This window comes from Artemia franciscana, unplaced genomic scaffold (genome assembly GCF_032884065.1).
Source record: "Artemia franciscana unplaced genomic scaffold, ASM3288406v1 Scaffold_1445, whole genome shotgun sequence".
Classification (NCBI taxonomy): domain Eukaryota; kingdom Metazoa; phylum Arthropoda; class Branchiopoda; order Anostraca; family Artemiidae; genus Artemia; species Artemia franciscana.
The window spans coordinates 43,873-64,709 of NW_027062833.1; the positions used below are offsets into that span (position 1 = coordinate 43,873).

The following is a 20,837-nucleotide window of genomic DNA, read 5'->3' on the forward strand; positions in this document are numbered from 1 at the left end:
TTGGTGCATGCTCTTCCTGTCTTTATGATCCGTGATTTCACAGGATGATTTTTACCCGCGAGCAATATTCTTCTAATGTATCTCAAAAAGGCTATGTTTCTTCTCGATTCAAGGTCTTCTAAGCCACTTTCCGATAGTAAAAAGGGAATTGGAGTCGTACTTCTACCTCCGTAAGCAGTTCTGATAGCTGAGTTTTGCAAGACATCCAGCTTACTCAAAAGTGATGGACTAGCAGATCCATATATCACCACAGCGTACTCTAATTTAGCTCGAATGTATTTTACATAAAAATCCAATAGCAGATCAGGGTGTAAACCATACATGGCAGCTGTAATTCCCTGTAAAATCTTCAGACGTTTCATGCAAGCGGTCTTTAATGATTGTACATGGCTATTCCAGCTTAACTGCTTATCAAAAACGCATCCCAGTATCTTTGATTCATTGACATATTCTATAGGTTGCCCATATATATGAAGCAATGGGGGTACCAGTATCTTTTTTCTTGTGAATATCATAGCTTTAGTTTTATTAGGTGAGAATCTAAGGTCAATATCATCTGCCCATCTTTGCAGCTGTTCCAAAACAGACTCCATAATCATGTGAATCTCTTCCATAGAGCGGCCCAACACCCAGACATTGTTATCGTCTGCAAATATACAGCCTTTTTCAGCACTCTCTTCTATTGGGATATTATATTCTCCAATATTGTAGAGGTCCGGCCCCAAGGCAGACCCTTGGGGGACGCCTCGCTTAATTTCTACTATAACATCTGATAGTTCACCCTTAACTCTGACTTTGATGGTCCTCTGCTTCATATAATCTTCAACAAATGCAATTAAACTTCCCTTAAAACCAGCTTCAATTAGACCAGACAAAATTTGTCTATGGACTATATTGTTGAATGCACCTTCAACGTCTAACATAACCAATAACATTATCCAATTGTTTTGCATTGCGTAAAGTGCGTCCTGCTTTATGCAATTAAGGCAGTCAATAGTGCTCCTCTTCCGTCTGAAGCAACATTGAATATCCTTCAGCAATTTCCTTCTTTCAATCTCAAAATTAAGCCTTTTCTTGACAATCCTTTCATAAACCTTGCCTAAAACAGGCAAAAGTGATATCATTCGGTGATTTTCTAATTTGGATAGATCTTTGCCACCTTTTGGTATCATAACAGCTTCAGCATACTTCCATACTGTAGGAAATTTGCCTTGAGACCAGGCAAGGTTCAATATATCTAGTAGAGCTGAGGTCCAATTTGGTGGTAATGATCTAACAAAATGCGGATGAATAAGATCAGGGCCTGGAGAGGTAAGTGGTAAACCCTGGATTATATCTTCAAGCTCTTTGAGTGTGAAAGGCTGGTTATATTCTTCCTTTCCACCTTGAGAGGAGAGAAATTTAATTTTCCTTTTAATCCTTTGGCTTTCGACATCGTTAGGATCTGCCTTTCCAATGGATTTAATTAAATGGGCGGCACCAGCATTTGCTTTCTCTTTGTCTTCTACCAGTGCTTTATCTTCGAATATTAAAGGTGGGTTCTGTCTAGGGGCGGGCATCTTGTTTGATATACTCTTAATGAACTGATAGACCTTGCTTGCTGGCTTTCTAAAGTCTAATGATGCTAAAAACAAATTCCAGGCTTCTCTTTTGGACTTTAACACAATTCTTTTAAAACTTGCATAAGCTTTTTTATATTCAATAAAATCTGAGAGAGAATTTTATCTTCTGTACAGCATGCGTTTTTGGCAGACCTCTTTCTTTGCATTCAGACACTCCTCATTCCACCAAGCAGACTTTTTTCTTTTTGAAAATCCAACGGGACCAAATGGTTCTATTTCTTTAGCTGTGCAAACAAGATGGTCTTGAAATGCTTCTATTTTCTTATCTATTTCTGCTTCCCCCTCAATAACAGCTCTGATATTGACATCCTTCAGCTTAGCAGCTAGATCATCCCAATTGACATTTCCAGTTCTGAACTTATCTCTTCTTTCATTAATTCCAGTAGGATATTTACTGCCTATTTCCACAATCACTGGGTTATGATCACTATGGAGAACAAGGTCCTGTAAAATGTCAACAACTAATGAGCAGGAAATTCTTGGGTTAGCCATAACCAAATCGATGGTTGTAGAGTCTCCTGTTTGAGGATTTATTCTGGTAGGTAATCCTTTAGGAGTTGACAGAATCATATTGGTAGATAGGAGTGTAGCTTCAATACTCCTACCTGATTTATTTATCACATTACATCTGCACCATAAATTACTATGGGCATTAAAATCTCCTAAAATGATGATATCATCTGAATTTGGTATTTGTTGATAAACTTCCTCTATTATTTGGCCAATTATTCCATTAGATCCTGAAGGGTTGTATATATTAACAATATACAATCCCTTTCCTCCTGGTAGAACTAGCTTAACCGCCATCAATTCTATCCTGTCCCCCACTTCTTCATCCAATTCTAATTCAATTTCAGTAAAATGAAAATTCTGTTTGATTCCAATCAACACTCCTCCTTTACTGGTGTGGATTCTGTCTTGTCTGATCACATTGTACCCATGGAATTCTGGTTTTATATGGGGCTTTAACCAAGTCTCCTGAATACAAAATATATCTATTTTATTTTCTAGGCAACTCATGAGAAACAAATCCTTCTTTTCTTTCATAACTGAACATGCATTCCAAGAAATTATTCTCATGTTCATGGTTGTGTTGGTGCAGCTGATCCTATCATCATCTCTACTTGGCACACATCAGCAATATCTTTCATTTCTAATTTGCATATTTTCATTGTTTCTACAAAGTTACAAAGCTTCTTGATTTTTTCATCTAGTGAGAGAGATCCAATATTCAACATGTCTTGGGATAATAGCAGTCCTACTACAATTGTTTTAGTAGTATTCCTGACAATTTCATCTCTTAACTGACTCATTGTTCTATTGACAATGATGGACTCTGGTTTTAGCGTTCTAGAAGCTTCATTTTGCACTATCTGTGCATAACTTTTATATGCTACTCTGGCTCTACTATATCCCATCTGATACTTTTCTGCTGCCATTAATATTTCCCTGTTTTCCCTTCTAACAGGACAAGCTGAGGATATAGTTGAATGTCTACCCTTGCAATTAGCACAACAGTACTGCCTAGCTGGATCATTAATTTCTTTGTCTTTCAATGAGCATTCTTTTGAAAAATGATTGCCTGAGCATCTCAGGCAGGTAAATTCTTTTGCTCTGCAGTCTTTCTGTAAGTGTCCATAACGTTGGCATTTATAGCATTGCAACACCCTTCGATTATATATAAAAACTTCTTTTTTTCTTCCTGAACACCACACATTTGGGGGAAGAAATGGGCTCTCAAATTCCACCAATACAGAATAGCTGTTCTCCAGCTTTTTATCTTCACGATTATATCTTTTTTGGCGCAACACTTCAATTATTGGGAATGGTGAGTCAATGCTTTCTTTAATTTGTTCATCAGTCAGGTATAAAGGAATTCCTTTGATGATGCCCCTGCATGTTTTTGGCTTTCTTGCTGTCCTAACGGATACATTTGCAACTCTATCTATCTGCATACATTCCTTGGCATCTTCATCATTTTGTAGGAACATAATCATTTTTGTTCTATCATGATTTATCTCAAATTCAAATTTTTTAATCTTGGTCTTTTCCTTCAGAAACTTGGAAATCTCATAATCACCGCTAAACTTTTCATTGATATTGTTCACTTGAAGCATGACTTGATTGTTAAAGATTTCTTGTTCTGGAATTTCCACCTGTGCTTTAGTGTGAGCTCTGATCTCTTGCTTTCTAGACTGTCTCACATCTGAAGTACCTGGTGATGCATTACACCACTTTTGTTTTTGTGTGTGGTTTGAAATGTCCATAAGGCCCTCAGCCACAGCTGGATTTATAACTTCATTAAGGTCACTTTCATTAAGGTCACTTTCACATTCATTCAGTGGATCTTCATCTTGAGGAAGAACCTCAAATTTGTTATGAGTTGGTATATTTGCATATACATTAGGAAATTGTGGCATTTGCTTTGGGACTTTTAGCATGGTTCTTGTTTGATTGTCCTTTTGGTAAATATTTTGCAGGTTGGGAATCATTCTAGGCATCTGTCCCTGGTTTGTAGTACCTGTTGCATATTGAATACTTGTGCCTGGGGCAGTTTGATTACTGGTTGACTGATTAGTCATATAAACTGGAAAAGGATAAAAAGGAACTTGCATGTTATGATTAACAAACTGACTTACTGGTAGTGTTAGAGGAATAGGTGATAGATTGTTCTGGTACATGCCCACTGGCAATGTCTCTTGGTTTGATGGTAAGCTGTTCTGAAGTATAGGCTGCATGACATTCTGTTGGTTCATGAGGAAAGAAGGGCTTAATGCTTCAAGTTCACTAGGTCCATTAACATTCATGGCTGGTGAGAGAAGAATTTGTCCAGGATCCATATCAGACCCTTTTTAGGTGCCTTAGCACCTGTTCCTCCTCACTTTAATAGCTCACTAGTACTCTTTTAATACACCATACAATCAAGTTTCTCAAATTCTCACTAAACAAAATAAGTCTATAAAATAATTTTAATACCACCTCAGCAGCTCTTCATATTTCCAAATAGGCTAATTCTTCTAAAGTTAAAAGAAAGCATTCACAATTTTTCAGATTCAAATTTTCCGCCAACTAAATCTTCCCTAGATTCTTCATGACTAAAACATTCGCAAATAATTTGAAAATCGGAGCAAACTCTTTTCCCTCGCTTATCGGTACTTTTAAACTGCTTGCTATTAATATTTTTGAGAACACCATCTAGATTTTTCATATGTAAAACATGGATTTTCAAGAGGCTGTTTCCGAATTCATTTCATTTGCTGGAAGGATAGATTCTAAAGATCATAGAAGCAAGTTCTTTCAATGGCTAAGTGAAAATATAAAGGATCTACAAAACGGTATGTTTCTTTCCTCATTGAATCCCATCTCATATTCTTTTTTAAATTGGAAAAGATTGCTGCCTAGTTAATCTTTTGCGAGATTATAGGCAGCGCAATAGCGCTGCCTAAATAAAGAGCGATGTGGGCCAATTTTGTTATTTATTAATTTGATTATTGGTTTCAGACCAGGGCACTTCGCGTAGAGGGATTTGTCGTAAAACTTAGAAAGAGATCATTCGTTTGGATGAAGAAAGTTTCAGAAGCCTTTTCAATAGTCAAAAGTAATTGAAGGGCTACCAGCCCCCTTCCACCCAAAACACATGTAATCAAATTTTGAGATTACCATTTTGTTTGCATAGTTGAAAGGTCCGGTAATTATGAATTTGAGTATGATAACCCCCTCCTCTGAGGGGGTCAGGGCAAGGGTAGTAAGTTATGCCCCAGGGGCATATAATATTTTTTTTAGAAGGTGCGGTCGCATGAAAATTCGAAGGGGCTCACGGGATTGGGAATCAGAAGCCTCAATGTATTTTCTAAGAGTGAAAGCGATTGAAGGGCAAGTAGCCCCCCACGTCCTCTTTTCCTCAAATGCATCCAAACAAAATTTTGAGATAGCCATTTTGTTCAAGAAATCACCCAAAGATAACATAGCAATGTCTTAAGAGTAGACACAACCTCCCTGTGTCTCGGGGCAAGGGGGTATTTATCTGTCATGGCGAAAATGTTCAAGTTGTTCATCTAAGTAGAACCGGTTTCTCTGACACTCAATCTTGATGAAGTATACCAAAATAAGATGAAAATATAATATTTCACTAACAAAATTATATTATCTGTTATAGGATAGGTTAGGAAAAGTCTAATTGCCTCTTTGTCAGTCCTTGGCAAATCCCAAATTTTCATTTTAACATCCATGATCAGGCACTATTTTCAATTAGTACGTGTTGCAAACTAAACGAATTTCATACTTGATCAGAAAAATCAATTCTACTTAGATGAACAACTTGAGTTTTGTAGCTATAACAGATAATTACCAGCAAGGGTTGTAAGTTATGCCCTGGGGGCGTGTAAGGTTTGTTATAGGAGGGATGGTTTGAAAAACTTCAGAGGATGCTCATTTGATTAGAAATGTAATATTCTGGTTCTCTTTTAAGAGTCAAAAGTGATGGAGGGCAAATACCCCCCTCCCACGCCTTCTTTTCCCCAAACATATCCAGTCGAAATTTTGAGATTGTCATTTTGTTTGTAATAGTCCAAAGAACATACAACACTGCCTCCAAGGTGGACATAGTCTCCATAGCCCAGGGGCAAGAGTTGTGATTATGCCCTTGGGCGTGTAAGGTTCTTATGGAACAGGTGGCTGTACAAACTTTGGGTGTGGCTCATTTGATTGGAATTTGGAAGTTCTAGTGCCCTTTTTAAGAATCAAAAATGAATGGAGGGCAACCAGCCCACCCTCAAGCCCATCATTTTCCTAAACAATTCCAATAAAAATTTTAATAGAGCTATTTTGCTCGTCTTTGTTGAAAGTTCCAGTGATTATGACTTTGAGGGTGTGAACATCTCCACAGTCCCTGGTGCAATGGGTGTAAGCTAGACAGTGTATTCATTGTTTACAAATAGCATATGTTATTGTGGAAGGTATGCATGTTTGACGTTTATTTTCCAAAATAGACGAAGGGCATTCAGGTGAGCTTTTCAAGGAATGTTGAGGGAAATTTTCAACTAAATCAAATGACACTATGTGCATGCACATTGTCAAATGAGTGTATCTCAAGAATGGATTTGGGTATGAAGTTGAAACTTTCATAGAATACGTAAAAGGGATATCATTTGATATAAAGGCAATATGTAAACGCTACTACTTCTATCACTGCTAAATTTACTACTACTACTTCAACGGCTAGTTCTATTGCAACTACTTGCAAGGCCAAGAGCACCAAGATGAAAATTTCAAGAAGCCAATGAATCTAAAGGTTATCAAGAGGACGTATCAGCAGTGTTATGGCATTAGCTGATTGTAATAAGTTGAATCAACAACCTCATGTTGAATGTAACAAGTTAATACTACTACTACTAAAACTACTGCTTCTGTAGCGATTACGACCAATGCTGATGATTTTAAAATGAACATTTGGGGAAACATTGAGGGAAAAGTTGAACTAAATCAGAGATTTACTCAATGCAAACAGATTGCTGATAGAGCTGTTTCAGCAATTTTTCGAACGGCTTACCATATCAAGATGAAACTTCTGGGGCATCATGTGTGGGATGTTCAAATGACCAAAAGGCAACATGTAACTGCTATAACTGCTATGAATACTGCTGCTACTGCTGTTACTACTACTACTAATATAGTACTACTACTGCTACTAGTGCTTCTACTACTATCGCTACTGCTATGATTCTAGCAGTATTAAGGCCAAGTGTATGAAGGTGAAAATTTGACAGAGAAAATTTGACAGGGGGGGGGAATCTTAAGTAAATAAAAACACAGCATATATGCTGATTGTCAAAAGGGCGTGTCTCAAGAAAGGGGTTGGGTATTAAATTGGAGCTCTCAGAGAATGCTTAAGGCGGAAGATCAATTGACTAAACGATAATCTTTGCATGCTACTGTTGTCATTGCTAGAACTGCAACTTCTACACTTCTACTAAACTACTCTAACTACTTGTAAGGTCGTGCTCGTAACTATTAATACGAAAAGGATGTCAAAAGTGCACATAATATTTACTACTACTTCTTCTATCGCAACTTCTTATGTGCAAAAATCATGAGGAATATCAAAAGAGAGGGGAGGGAGGCTCTGAACTATGGAGGAAAGAAATTTGTTCAGATCATTAGCTATAACTAAGGGTATTTTTGTACATACAAATCTATATTATTACGCGTTTTTGTGGATTTTTTTATTCTACTATGCCATTGTTTTGGATTAGTAGAAAATCAGTCTTTGACTTTACCTTTATAATTGGGAGAAGCAGATTTACGAATTTATTTTTTGTGTATTTACACAGTGAGTTAGCTTCGGATATTTTACCATTCTTGAGTAGAATCATTTTAATTCTAATTAGCTTTTTCAGTTGGCTAGTAATGTACGGTTTGTCTTCAAAAAGTGTTTTTACTTCTTTCTCAGGGAAGGAATCCAAGTATTTTGTTTTGATCAGATTTGCGAAGTAAGAGATGTTAACATTAATGTCATTGTCCCCCTTGAGAGCCAGCCAGTTTTCATTAGTAATCTAAGATCCAAATTCAAAGAGGCCAACATTGGAAATTGGGCGATAAGAGAATTCAGTAACGGGAAAAGTATGATTAAAGCTGGAGAGAGGTATTATTAATAAACAAAAATGGTAGCTTCCCCTAACAGGGCAAAGGGACGGGTGGGCTATAAAAAGCGTGCATATTCGTGCAAATAAAATCAAGGGTAGAATTTCGTTTGGTTGTTGGTATTTTTACTATCTGTTTTGAATTGAGAGAAGTACAAAGGGAATTTAACTCCAGATCATTAGCATCACCTGCTAGGAAATTAATGGTGTTCGGGAATTTGCAGAGGACAAAGTCGGTATTACTATGCAGTTCCTGGCAGAATCGCTGTCTTTGTTCAGCATTTTGATTTGGAGAGTAATAAAATTTGCAAAACACTCAACTTAAAAGGATGTGGTAAAACTCTGGGTCTTACACTTATCCAAATGATTTCATCATAATTTGAAAAGTGGGGAGTATGCATTGATTTGGGTAAAAGATAATTACCTACAAATAATACTATTCCACCTCCCTTTTTTACCTATGGTATGGTCATGAGGGCCAAGTTTTACGAATTGGGAGGGGTTGTCAATTTTCAGTTATTCACTGAGGTTCTGTGCTTGGATCTCTGTTACGGTAATTAAATTAATTTTGTGTACTTGAGAGAATATTTCTAGTTCGATAAATCTTTTGAAATTCAGGCTTTCGGCGTTCATAATGAGAAACTATAGGAAAGTAAACTGGATACTAAAGCGAATAGTTTTGTGTGTGTTATTTGTGGGAGCCAGAAGGGAGTGGGGAGAACGTGGATCTGAGGGAGGAGAGCCATCTATTTCGGGATGAAGACTGAGGTTCATTTGAGAAGCATGATTAAAAAGAGGGATTGGAGCGGATCTGAGAGATTAGGAGGACAGTGGATAATTTACGGGGATATTATGAACATCGTAGGGAACTGCAGTAGAATAGAAATAATCTGTTAAGCGGCTGTTACCTGGTGATTGCCATGGTGGGAATGGTGATTCCCCTCCGTCGCAATATTCGATGGTTTGTGAGAGACAAGGGAGGGTATAAGGCCACATTCTGTAAGAGGGGAGGAAATACGACTTTTTTATGAAGGGGGAGGTAGCAAAGGGAATGTTGTTTGTAAAAATAGGAGAAGGATGGGTGGGTACTGGTGTTTTTAAGAGGCTAGGTAGGTAGTATAGGAACGAGCAGAATATTTCTTGTTCAGGGGTTCGGGACGAGAGTTGTTTAAAAGAGGAGGGTTGGTAATTGGGAAGGGTTTTTTTATTGTTGACCTAAGTTCAACGAACTTTGATGGGTGATTTTTGCTTTGGTGTGGTGCACTGAAAAAGAACGGCTAAAGGGAGGGGAATGATTCCTTCAATTTTTTTTTTGTTTTACAGACTGGTTTAATTTTCTTCCTAGGGGTAGATAAAAAAAAGGGGGGAACCTTCACATGAGCTTTAATGAAACCAAACCAGCGATCATGTGAAAAATGTTACAAATATTAACATGCTTAAAATTGCACTCAAGCATACTACAATTGCGTAAGAGGCAGAATTTATATAAATCCAAGAAATTGCAACGACTAGCTCTACAACTACCACAATAATTCTTTGCAAATGTTCGAGGAAATATCACTTTCGGTAAGATTAGGGTTTGTAGGGTGATTTTCTTTCTCGTGGTTGTGAGCAGCTGTTATAATTGTACTTCTCTGTAGGGATGTTTGTTTTTTCTTTTCCTGTTTTCCTTTAGGGTCAGGGTTTCAAAAGCAATTTAAAATTATATCTCTATCAGAGGCACCATTTTACGAAAATGCATGGGGAGAGGGTAAGAGGTCATCAATTTATTTGAGTGTAGATACAAAAATGTTATCTTACAAAATAGAGGGTTTGGAGCTAGTTTCTTTTTCTTGATTTTTTAACTGGAAATACCAAAAAAGGTTTCTTTTTAATCTTGTCAGCATTCAGTGATATATCTGGATACCAAGCATTTAAAAGGGAGAAGTAATTCTAAGCTGTACGATTTTTTCAGTGAAAATACCAAAAAAATTAGTTTTAAAAATCTTAGGGATTCATTATTTTTTTTCATTTTTTGTTTCAACTTCAGTTGTAAATATTCAAGGATATGTCGGGATGCTAATCAAATAGTTATAAACAATTTTTCAGTGATGGGTCCAGTATTTTGGCAAAAGTGATTGAGTGGCTGGCTATAGTTTCCCATTTTTCTTCTCTTTTTTTCACCATTTCTGAAACTTTTACTAAACCGACGCAACAAAACCGACTTAGAAGCACTTTAACTGGCCGGCTGGAAATAATTCGCAAAGCACTCAATAGTCTTACTGGCTATGAAATCAATCAACTTTACAGCACGATTTCAGCTCTGTAGGAAACTCAAGAAAGCTTAGTTTTCAGTAAAGCGCTAGTTTTTCATGATTCTACAAATATAAAGAAATATCCCGAGCCAGCTTAATTAAAACAGTTTATCATTCCTGAATCAACTACAAGCAGCAATTTTTTATCATTAGGTCGTTTTAAGCCCGTTTTTAAACTTTTTACTTCTTTGGGCTACGGTTCGCTATTTACTAGTTTTAAGTAGGTACTGCAGTCTCTCTCCTCTCTCTCTCTCTCTCTCTCTCTCTCTCTCTCTCTCTCTCTTTCTCTCTCTCTCTCTCTCTCTCTCTCTCTCTCTCTCTTTCCCTTTTCTCTCAAGAAAATTTATATTGTACCTTTGCATTAGTTGTTGGTTTATTTCTTTTGCAGACGAAAGTGAGGCTTTTAGTGGAACTATTAATGTTGAGGTGGAGCTCAAAGGCATTGCCGCAGAACTAAGAAAGCGTCTAGCATTGGATGCCACACTTTCCTCCGAAACCATTATATGTCCCTTGGTTGGTCCAGTAAGTTTTGTCATTAATTAATATAAAAGAAATGCTACAGTTCACTGAAATTTCCTAGTACTTTTGACAATGTAATTCATTCAAATGCTTTGTTATCTCTAACAGCGTCAGGTGTTAACCTTCCTATTGTTTCCGTGCTTAAGTAATGGTACACTAATTCTTCAGTTAGGGTGAAGTGGGATGGTACTGTAGGGGAGTATATTCCTGTTAAAAAAGGGGTTAGGCAAGGTGCCGTGTTATCCCCGAGTATATTTAAGTGTGTTTTAGCTTCGTGTCTCCGACGTCTTCAACCGTCATTTTTTTACAATGATAATTTAGGTATTAGTCACGTTGCTTATGCTGATGATGTTCTGCTTCTTAGCTGGATAAAACATAGTCTAATTACCAACTTTGACCGGCTTTCAGCCGCACTATCCAGAGTAGGCCTTTCAGTCAATGCCTCCAAATGTGAGTTTTTGTGTTTTGGGAGTCCTCCACCAGCATCACCTCTTTGCTTGGGTTCTTCGACTATACCATGTTCAGCAAGTATTAAATGGTTGGGTCTTTCTTTTTCCATGTCACTTTCGTCTACTTGCTCCGCTATTACGTCCAGTGTGCTGAAAAGTATGCGGATTGGTTACGGGAAAATTTCACCAAATCGTGGTCGGTATAACCGAAAAGGACTCTGCCGTCTTTATTCTAGTTTTTGTACCCCTGCTGTTTTTTATCTTTCTGGTTTTGCTTTCCTCCTTCGCAAGAAGGATATAAAGAAAATACGTTCAGGATATTTTAAGTATTGTAAGTATTTGCTGCGTCTGCCTCGGTGGTATCAGAACCATACAGTCGTTTCTAAATTTGACATCATTGATGCGCCCTTGCGACTGAAACAATTATCTACAGATATATCTTTTAAAACTCAGCAAATGATTGGTGTTTTTGACCCTCTTTTGTCATTTTTTGAATTGAGGTAATTTATTTTTGTTGTAGAATTGTATGTTTATGATTGTTTTTTCTTTTTCTTTTTTTTTGTGTTTACTCCACAGTTTTATGTATTTTATGGGTTATAAATAAAATTAATTAATTTTTTTTCACTATTTACTTGTTGACTCACCATTCTAATTCTAGAATTCAGACTGCAATGCTACAAACACGGTTCACGTTGATGCCTTCTTGTACGATGATGATTTACTTGATTCTTTAGTAGAAGACGGAAAACTCTCAAGGTCCTATTGTAAGGATTGTGGATCAAAGAACACATCACCCTTAAGTTAGTATTTTAGTTGTAAATCATTGCCAAAGTTTTAATATTGCTGAAGATCTAAGAATACCCCAGACAGAGTACGATAGTAATTAGACTGGCTTTGTTATAAAAAAAAAGTATGGAGAGTGGTTCTGAATGATGCTTATGTCTAGAACTTTTCTTGCTGTCTACCCTGTGTACGGAAACGTATGTTTCCTATGTACTTCTTTGCATGTCAGATAATTCAAACAGATGTGCTTTTTTTCCATATTACTCACTTTATTTAAGTATATTTCCTGTTAGGCACTACTTGGCATAGAGAGTGACTTCTGGATCCTCTCTCTACTTTGATCCATGGCGATCGGATGTCTTTTTCAAGTCTGATGTTTTCCATGGTGAGGAACTTAACCATCCTATCGGGCCATTTTTTGTCCGACTTCCGGGCGTTACCAGCTGGCTTTGATAAGTTGGAAGTTGTAGATGATCTCTGTGGGTTGGTGTGAATTATAAGCAGGTGCCCAAACTATAGAGCTCTTCTTGTTGTTGAAACGAAAAGCGAGACTCCTTAGTGAGGTGGAGCAAGTTCTTGTTGTTGACGAAGTCAGGACTATCACCTACCCTCAACCCTCCTCGGGCTCTCTGATTTGAATACATCGGTGGTCTTGAGAGTCACGACTGATGTTTGCCTTATCTCAGCTCCGTAAAGCATCAGAGCCGTCATGGACATATTGATTCAGACCGTTAGAAATAGGCCCATTTTTGTCTCCAACCGGCTTGCAACGTACTTGGTATGAAGACTGGGTAAAACAGACCTATAAGAATAAAGTTTTTTGGAAAAAATTGGATTGTATTTATTCACGAGACCACATAATGGTGCAAAAATTGTTCTTCTTTGATCAAAGAATCTGGCTGTATTGATTCGTGTCGCCTGATTTTTTATTCTTTTTTTTTATTTTTTTTTTCTCTTAAGATGGCGAGCAGAATATTAAAATATTCAGAATATTCTTAAAAGAAAATGGATATTAAGATACGTGTATATTCCATGGCGTCCAGAGGATGGAGATTAGGATGGCTCTGGTCCCACTGAACACTATAATTTTTCAGTTTTTTCCTCCGTATGATTGCAAAACTCCCCTATAATTTAATGCAGCATTTTCTTTCAAAATCCCTCTCCTTTTTGGGAGTTTTTTTTCTCCTTTTTCGAAATTTGGAGAAATTTTCTCAGGCGAATAACTTTCGATGGATACAATATTTTTTTTTTCTGTTTTAGATTGTTGATAAGTATTAACACAATTCGTCATTTACTTAGAGCTTGTTTCCACGAACTGTTTCATAGGACAACAAATATGTACTTTAATGAATGTGTGCTTTACGTGATTTGCCATTACAAAAAAAAAGAACAAAATTTACTCAACATTTGTGGAATAAAAGGGGACATCCCAGTTCAAAGCAAATAAGTGTAAATATGGAGCAAAACACCAATGAAGGCATATAATACAAATTAATGGTACAATTAAATTTGCATTTGAGAAAATATTCCAAGTTGATATCAATTAAAATGCAGCCGTTACTCTTTACTATCTTCCGAAAAAATGCTGTTTCATTAGACGAGTTAATCCTCAATCATTAGTATGCCAATTCGGAGGTTATTTTGAAGTTTCATTGCTAAAATTGCAAGTAAATTTTTCTGTTCGTTTTCTATCGTAATTCAATTGTTCTGTTTGTTTTCTAAATTAATGCTTTCTGTATCGCTGCCTGCATGGAAATTAATGTAGATAACTTGCTGATGATGAACACTGTATATGTGTTCGAAATATCCCGTTAAATAATTTTATATCTATTCACTGTCAATAAAAAGGTTTCATCCCTATTTTGAACTGTTTTACTTTGGAAATTATTGTACTAACAGAAACAAAATGGGAGAAAATTTTTTTAAAGTAAAGGTCGCTGCCTGCGAGTATTTCTTGAAGATAGCCTAGATGCAAGCATTTTGATTAATTATCAGCTGTAATCTTTTTCAGATTTTGTTTCACATTCCGCATCCATACCTCGCCTTAGAGTAATTTTCCAAGAGATTTTGCCAGACCTAACGGGAAAAGTAGTTTTGGATATTGGATCAAGACTCGGACCTGTTCTATACGGGGTATGTAAATAATTTCACTGTTCCCATGCGTTAGACGACAGTGATATATCTGTCGATATTTAGTTGACTGACCTGGATCAATGTCTATAATGTTACGAACAACAAAATATAAAACAATGAGAAATTATTCGAAGGCAGTGAAAAATTTCCTAAATTAATATTTTGGTTCTATATCTAAGAGCCCTCATTATCGAATCACTGATAAATACTGAATAACTAGCTGTTGGTGTGGCGCGAAGCACCACACCAACAGCAGTTTAGATGACGCGTCATCTGACCTAACCTACCGTGTGAAGGTTAGGTTATACGTTTCAGAAACAAACTTCCAAAATACACTTGAAAACACCAACCACCAACCCAGCTAAACCACGAAAGAGCACAACTAAACATCATAAACCTTACGTTTCAAACGAAAAGTTTCCAAAATACACTTGGAAGCACCAACAAAGTTAAAACTTCCAACAAAGCGAAGACCTCCAAAATACACTTGGAAACATCAGCAACGCTAACACAGAGATGATAAACCACAAAACAGCATTACTAAACATTCACGTTTCAAACGAAAATCTCCCAAATACACTTTGAAACACAAAAAAGACTAACAAAGATAAGCTAAACCACGAAACAACAGAACTAAACAACTTCTTTCAAAAACTCTTTATAACACTAACAAAGCCAACAAAGACAAGCTTTACCTTGAAATAGCCAAACTAAACGTCCCAAATCATACGTTTCAGACGAACAACTTCTATAACTGATTTGCAACAAGCCAACGTAGACAAGAAAGATCAAAAAACAGCCAAAGTGGATATCTAAGTCATATATTTCAAACATAAATTTCCAAAATACACTTGGAAACATCGCCACAGCTGAAACAGACAAGCTAAGCCATGAAACAGAAGAATTAAACAATTTTCAAAATACTCTTTGAAACATCAACAGTGCTAACACTGACAAGCTAAACCACGAAAGAGCAAAGCAGCCTAAATTTTACATTTCAAACGAAAAACTTCCAAAATCCACTTGGATGCACCAACAAAGCTGACACAGATAAGCTAAACTTTGAAACAAGATAATTAAACATCCTAAATAACATGTTTCAAGCGAAAACTTTCAAAATACTCTTGGAACGTCCGCAACGCTAACATAGATAAACTAAACCACGAAACAACACAGAACAACCTAAATCTTACGTTTCAAACGAGAATTTTCAATTAAGGCTTGGAAACACTAACAACGCTATCACAGACAAGCTAAACTACGAAACAGCAAAACAAAACAATCTCTTCCAAAATACTCTTGAAATACCAACAAGCTAACGAAGACAAGCTAAAGCTTTAAACAACACAACTAAACATCTTAAATCAACGTTTCAAGCGAAAACTTTCAAAATACACTTGAAAACATCAACAAAGCTAACACGAACAAGCTAAATCACGACACTGCACAACAAAACACCCTAATTCATACATTACGAACGAAAAACATCCCCGATAAACTTGGAAACACCAACAAAGCTAATATAGACAAACTAAAGCACGAAAGAGGACGACTAACCATCTTAAATCATACTTTTCAGATGAACATTTTTAAAAATACCGCTTTACAAATAACGATTATTATCAATAGCTTTAATAGATACAACTTTAGTATTACTCTTTCTTTTCACTTTCTCTTCTTTTGTTAAGATGCGATTAGAAGGCATTGTCGTTTACAGCATGAACCTTATTATTTAAGAAAAAACAAACTTAAAACCAAATTTGCGTGCAACATTCTTCTTTATGTTTGTACATGTGGATTAGGAGATTTAAATACAAGTTAAATGTCGGAAGACTATTTAATGCAAGAGTTCCTATTTTTTCTTTTTTTTTTCTCATTTTAGCTAGATTATCTGTTCCAGGCTTACTATTACTCCAATGCAGCTAGAATTATCGGGATTGAGATCAGTCAAGAATTTGTACAGTTGCAAAGCCAAGTGGTGCAAGGCAAAGGGTTTACGGTAAGTTTCAATCGATTATGTAGTTAAGGAAAAAATTAACATAGAATTTCAAGCTAAAAGTATTCATTCATAAAAGTTTAAACTAATTATTATAATTCTGTAAAAGAGAAGTTTATTTATTTTATTGACTCTCCCTTATTTTGTTGCGCATTAACTAACTAATAATTTTGCTAAGGCCTTCAAAACAGGGAATGTTCTTGTTAATGAATACTGAAACCAACATAGGAAATAGATGCAGCTTCAGACGAGAAATTGTTAATAGCTGCAATTTGGTGGTTAATAAGCTGCAAGGTGCTGTACTGCTGAGCTTGAGTTGTTGTTTAAGATTCCTATACACGAAGCTCTATTAAACGAGTTTTATTATGCTTATTTTAATGTAGATTTTTTTTTATCTCATCCTAGTCTAACCGGTGACCAAAAATATGTTAATGTTTTGCCATGTTTGCACAGCTCAACTAGTTGTTTTTGTGTTGTTAAATAAAAAAACAAGTTATTTTTACTGAAAGTAAGGAGCGACATTAAAACTTAAAACGAACAGAAATTGCTCCGTATATAAAATGGGATGTTCCCTCCTCAACCCCTCGCTCTTTACGCTAAAGTTTGACTCCTTCTCTCAACTCTACTTTTGAAAACAGTAAAAAACTTTAGCGTAAAGAGTGGGGCGTTGAGGAGGGAACAGCCCCTTTCATATAGAGAGTAATTTCTGTTCGTTTTAAGTTTTAATATCGCTCCTTACTTTCAGTTGAAAAACCTTGTTTTTTTATTTAATTTCTGAACGTTTTTGAATTAATGCTTTTTTTTATTTTGGCTCCCCGCACATGAATAATTAAAACGAGATTTGCATATTAATTTATTTTTTTGGCTAAATAGCTTTCTCATAGTTTTGATCGGACGATTTTGAGAAAAAAAAAGGAGCGGGGGAGGAGGACTTCCACTTTTTTGTGTACTTAAAAAGGCAACTAGAACTTTTGATTTTTTACGAACGTTTTAATTAGTAAAAATACACGTAATTTACGAATTAACTTACGTAACGAACTTCTATTTTCATATGTTTTTACTACGTATATAAGGGGGTTCGCCCCCTCATCAATACCTCGCTCTTTACACTAGAGCTGAAATTTTGTCCTAATTCCTTAGAAATAACCCCTGAATCACAAAGGCCGTAGAATAAATAGTTGAAATCAATAAAATTATTTTAGAGTAAAGAGGGAGGTATTAGGAGGAGTGAACCCCTCATGTGTGCAATAATTTCTGTTCGTTTTAGGTTATATGCTGCTCCCTACTTTCAATTAAAAAAAAACTTTTTCATATTTATTTGAAAAAAAATACTTTCAGTTGAAAAAACTTTTTCATATTTATTTTTTCATTTTAAAAATTGCTTAAAAAAAATTCTTCACCCCCTTTATGGAAGTTCTCTTCACCCATGACAATTCCTCCATGGAAAGTTCCCCCCGAAGAACCACCTCCTCTCAACCCCCCCCCTCCCCACCAAAAAAATCCCTGAAAGCGTCTGCACACTTCCCAATATCCATTACTGTATGTAAACACTGGTCAAAGTTTGTAACTTGCAGCCCCTCTTACAGGGACTGTGGGAGAGTAAGTTGTCCCCAAAGACATAGCTATTAGATTTTTCGACTATGCTGAATAAAATGGCTATCTCAGAATTTTGATCCTGTGATTTTGGGAAAAAAATTAGCGTGGGAGGGGGCCTAGGTTCCCTCCAATTTTTTGGTCACTTAAAAAGGGCACTAGAACTTTTAATTTCCATTAGAATGAGCCCTCTTGCAACATTCTAGGACCAGTGGGTCGATACGATCACCCCTGGAAAAAAAATAAACACGTATCCGTGATCTGTCTTGTGGCACAAAATACAAAAATTCCACATTTTTGTAGATAGGAGCTTGAAACTTCTACAGTAGGGTTCTCTGATGCGCTGAATCTGATGGTGTTTCCGCTTTTTTCTAAAATAAGGCAAATTATCTCAGACTCGTAACTTTTGATGGGTAAGACTAAACTTGATGAAATTTATATATTTAAAATCAGCGTTAAAATGCGATTCTTTTGATGTAACTATTGATATCAAAATTCCGTTTTTTAGAGTTTCGGTTACTATTGAGCCGGGTCCCTCCTTTCTACAGTTGGTTACCACGAACTTTTTAATACATTTTTATTTCGATCCGATTTCGCTTTAAAACAATAAATTTCGGATTACTGTTGATCGAGATTCGTCCTTTACTAGATTTCAGTTGTTGCAACCACGATTGCTACAAACTTATCGCAATATAATCCATTTTAGGACAGCTCACTGACCATTGCCTCCTCTTCCCAATTTTTTTTATGTATTTTCTTTGGCATGGAATCGCAAATAGTTTAGTTTAGGATTAGGTTGTTCTTGCCAGTACAAACCGGCCAGTCTAGCCGAAAAATAAAACATATTTTCATATCAGCTTCCTACTATTTCTGCTGCAGCTGATAGTTCATCATTTGGTAGCAGCCTGATTCCAAATTCTCTTTAGTGTCCACTTAGAACAAATAAGCCTTGCACTTCCATCGAGCCAATATTATTGTAAATGCATTAAAGGTGTTTACAAGAACATGGGGAGGCTGATGAGAAAAATTTGCTTGTTTCAGACCTGTAGACCTGCCAAAATCTGCTGAGATCATTTATTCAGCAAAGAAAGCTAAAAAATAAAAAACGATGAACTCCTGGAAATAGATGGAATCACAGCAGAAGTTCTGAAATGCTTAGTAATGACATGCCCATCAGTGTAGCTTGTTCTGTTTCACCAAGATAAGAAATATTGGGAAGTTTCCTGTTTATGAGCTTAGAAGATATTGGTCGAAATTTCCAAAATGGGAGACAAAATGTTGTGTGATTATTGGAGAGGTATAAACCTTATGCCAATGCCGTGGAAATCATTGCCCAGCATTATATTCCTCTGGTTATAGATGCACTTGATACAAATCTGCAAGAACAGAACCATGGTCTTAGAACCGGAATATCGTGCTTATATGTGACGGGTTTTAGAACCGGTCTATTTTGTTTTGAGTTTCTTATTTATTGGCAATGAAGTGAAGTGAAGTGAATCGCCGAAAGACCTCCTCTGTGTTTTAAAACCTTAGGGTCCATGCACTTCCACAATTGTATTTTTACAATTCGCTTCGATAAGTTTACAACGTCCTTTTTCTATCAATCAATCTCAAAAATTCACAGACTAAATTTATACTTTCAACCGATTGTTCTTCAGTTAATGCTCCTCCGAGTAATTCTTCACATAGTTTTATTCGATGTTCTCTCATAAACCTTCTAATGTCTGTCCTGTAACATTCTGTGCGGACACAATGGATGATGAGGTGTGCTAAGGTCTGACCACAATAGGTGCAATTCGGATCTTCTCCATAGAAACGAGAAAGATATGATCTTGTGGCTGCATCTTGTGACCTAAGTCGAAATGCAATTTTTCCTTCTTCTCTTGATAAACTTTCATATAACTTATTTTCAAATTTCCTTCTGGTCTTCTTTGTAATCAAAAGATTTCCAGAGAGATTTCTATTTTCTTCAAAGCTAAACTGTTTTATCTGCTGTATTATGTCTTCTATCTGGAATACTATTGTTGGTGTCGTTGTTTGCATTATTTGCATGTCTGCACTGGCGGCCATTTTAGCTGCTAAATCAGCTTGTTCATTACCCTCGATTTTCCTGTGACCAGGTATCCAATGAAACGATAGCTTTAATCCTTTAGAAAGCAGTTGTTGGATGGCTACAAAGCATGAGATCACTTCTCTTGATTGATTCGCTCCATCACTGAATTCTTTTAAACATGAAACAGCACTTTTAGAGTCTGTACATATTCTAACTTGATCCCCGCATCGCAATTTTTTATATAGATATGATACTGCTTGTCGTATAGCAAACACTTCAGCGTCGAAAATTGACAATTTTACATGGAGACGGTAAAGTTCTTTGATATTCCACATTGGTATCCAAAACGTAGCTCCGACCTTGTCACTTTTTGAAGCATCAGTAAAGACGTCCATGGCTTCTGGGTAGGTCATTCTTTTCTCCGTTGTGAATGATTGATTATAATCCAATCCATCCCATTTTTCAAAATCACAAAAGCATGAAACTTTTTGAATGGCCCATATTGGCATGATATTTAGATTGGGTACTTCCAGTGCTAGGTTTAAATTTACCTGTAATCCTAAATTTTCTTCCAAATGCAAAGCTTTAATAATTCCATGCTGTTTCTTTGAGGAAATCCATAGTCTTTTTCTTTTAAGTATCGTAGATTTAAATGGGTGGTTGTAATCTGATGTCCAAAGCTTTTTCAAGTATTTCAATGAACGCACATTTCTTCTCACTTCCAAACTTTCCAATCCACTTTCTGATTCTAAGAATG

The 20,837-nt window shown here is 36.3% G+C and overlaps 2 protein-coding genes across 2 annotated transcripts; one reads left to right on the top strand and one right to left on the bottom strand.

Moving 5' to 3' along the window:
• Positions 1-1,721: 1,721 nt before the first annotated feature.
• Positions 1,722-2,702, bottom strand: LOC136042544 (uncharacterized). The gene has a single exon (XM_065727510.1). It carries the CDS (start codon positions 2,700-2,702, stop codon positions 1,722-1,724), a length of 981 nt encoding a protein of 326 aa, XP_065583582.1.
• A 2,096-nt stretch (positions 2,703-4,798) lies between these two features.
• On the top strand, positions 4,799-19,455 carry LOC136042545 (uncharacterized). Its single transcript, XM_065727511.1, has 6 exons — positions 4,799-4,957; positions 10,943-11,076; positions 12,181-12,322; positions 14,317-14,438; positions 16,339-16,437; positions 19,387-19,455. Exons 1-6 carry the CDS (start codon positions 4,840-4,842, stop codon positions 19,453-19,455), a joined length of 684 nt encoding a protein of 227 aa, XP_065583583.1. The 5' UTR covers positions 4,799-4,839.
• The last annotated feature ends 1,382 nt before the right edge of the window (positions 19,456-20,837 follow it).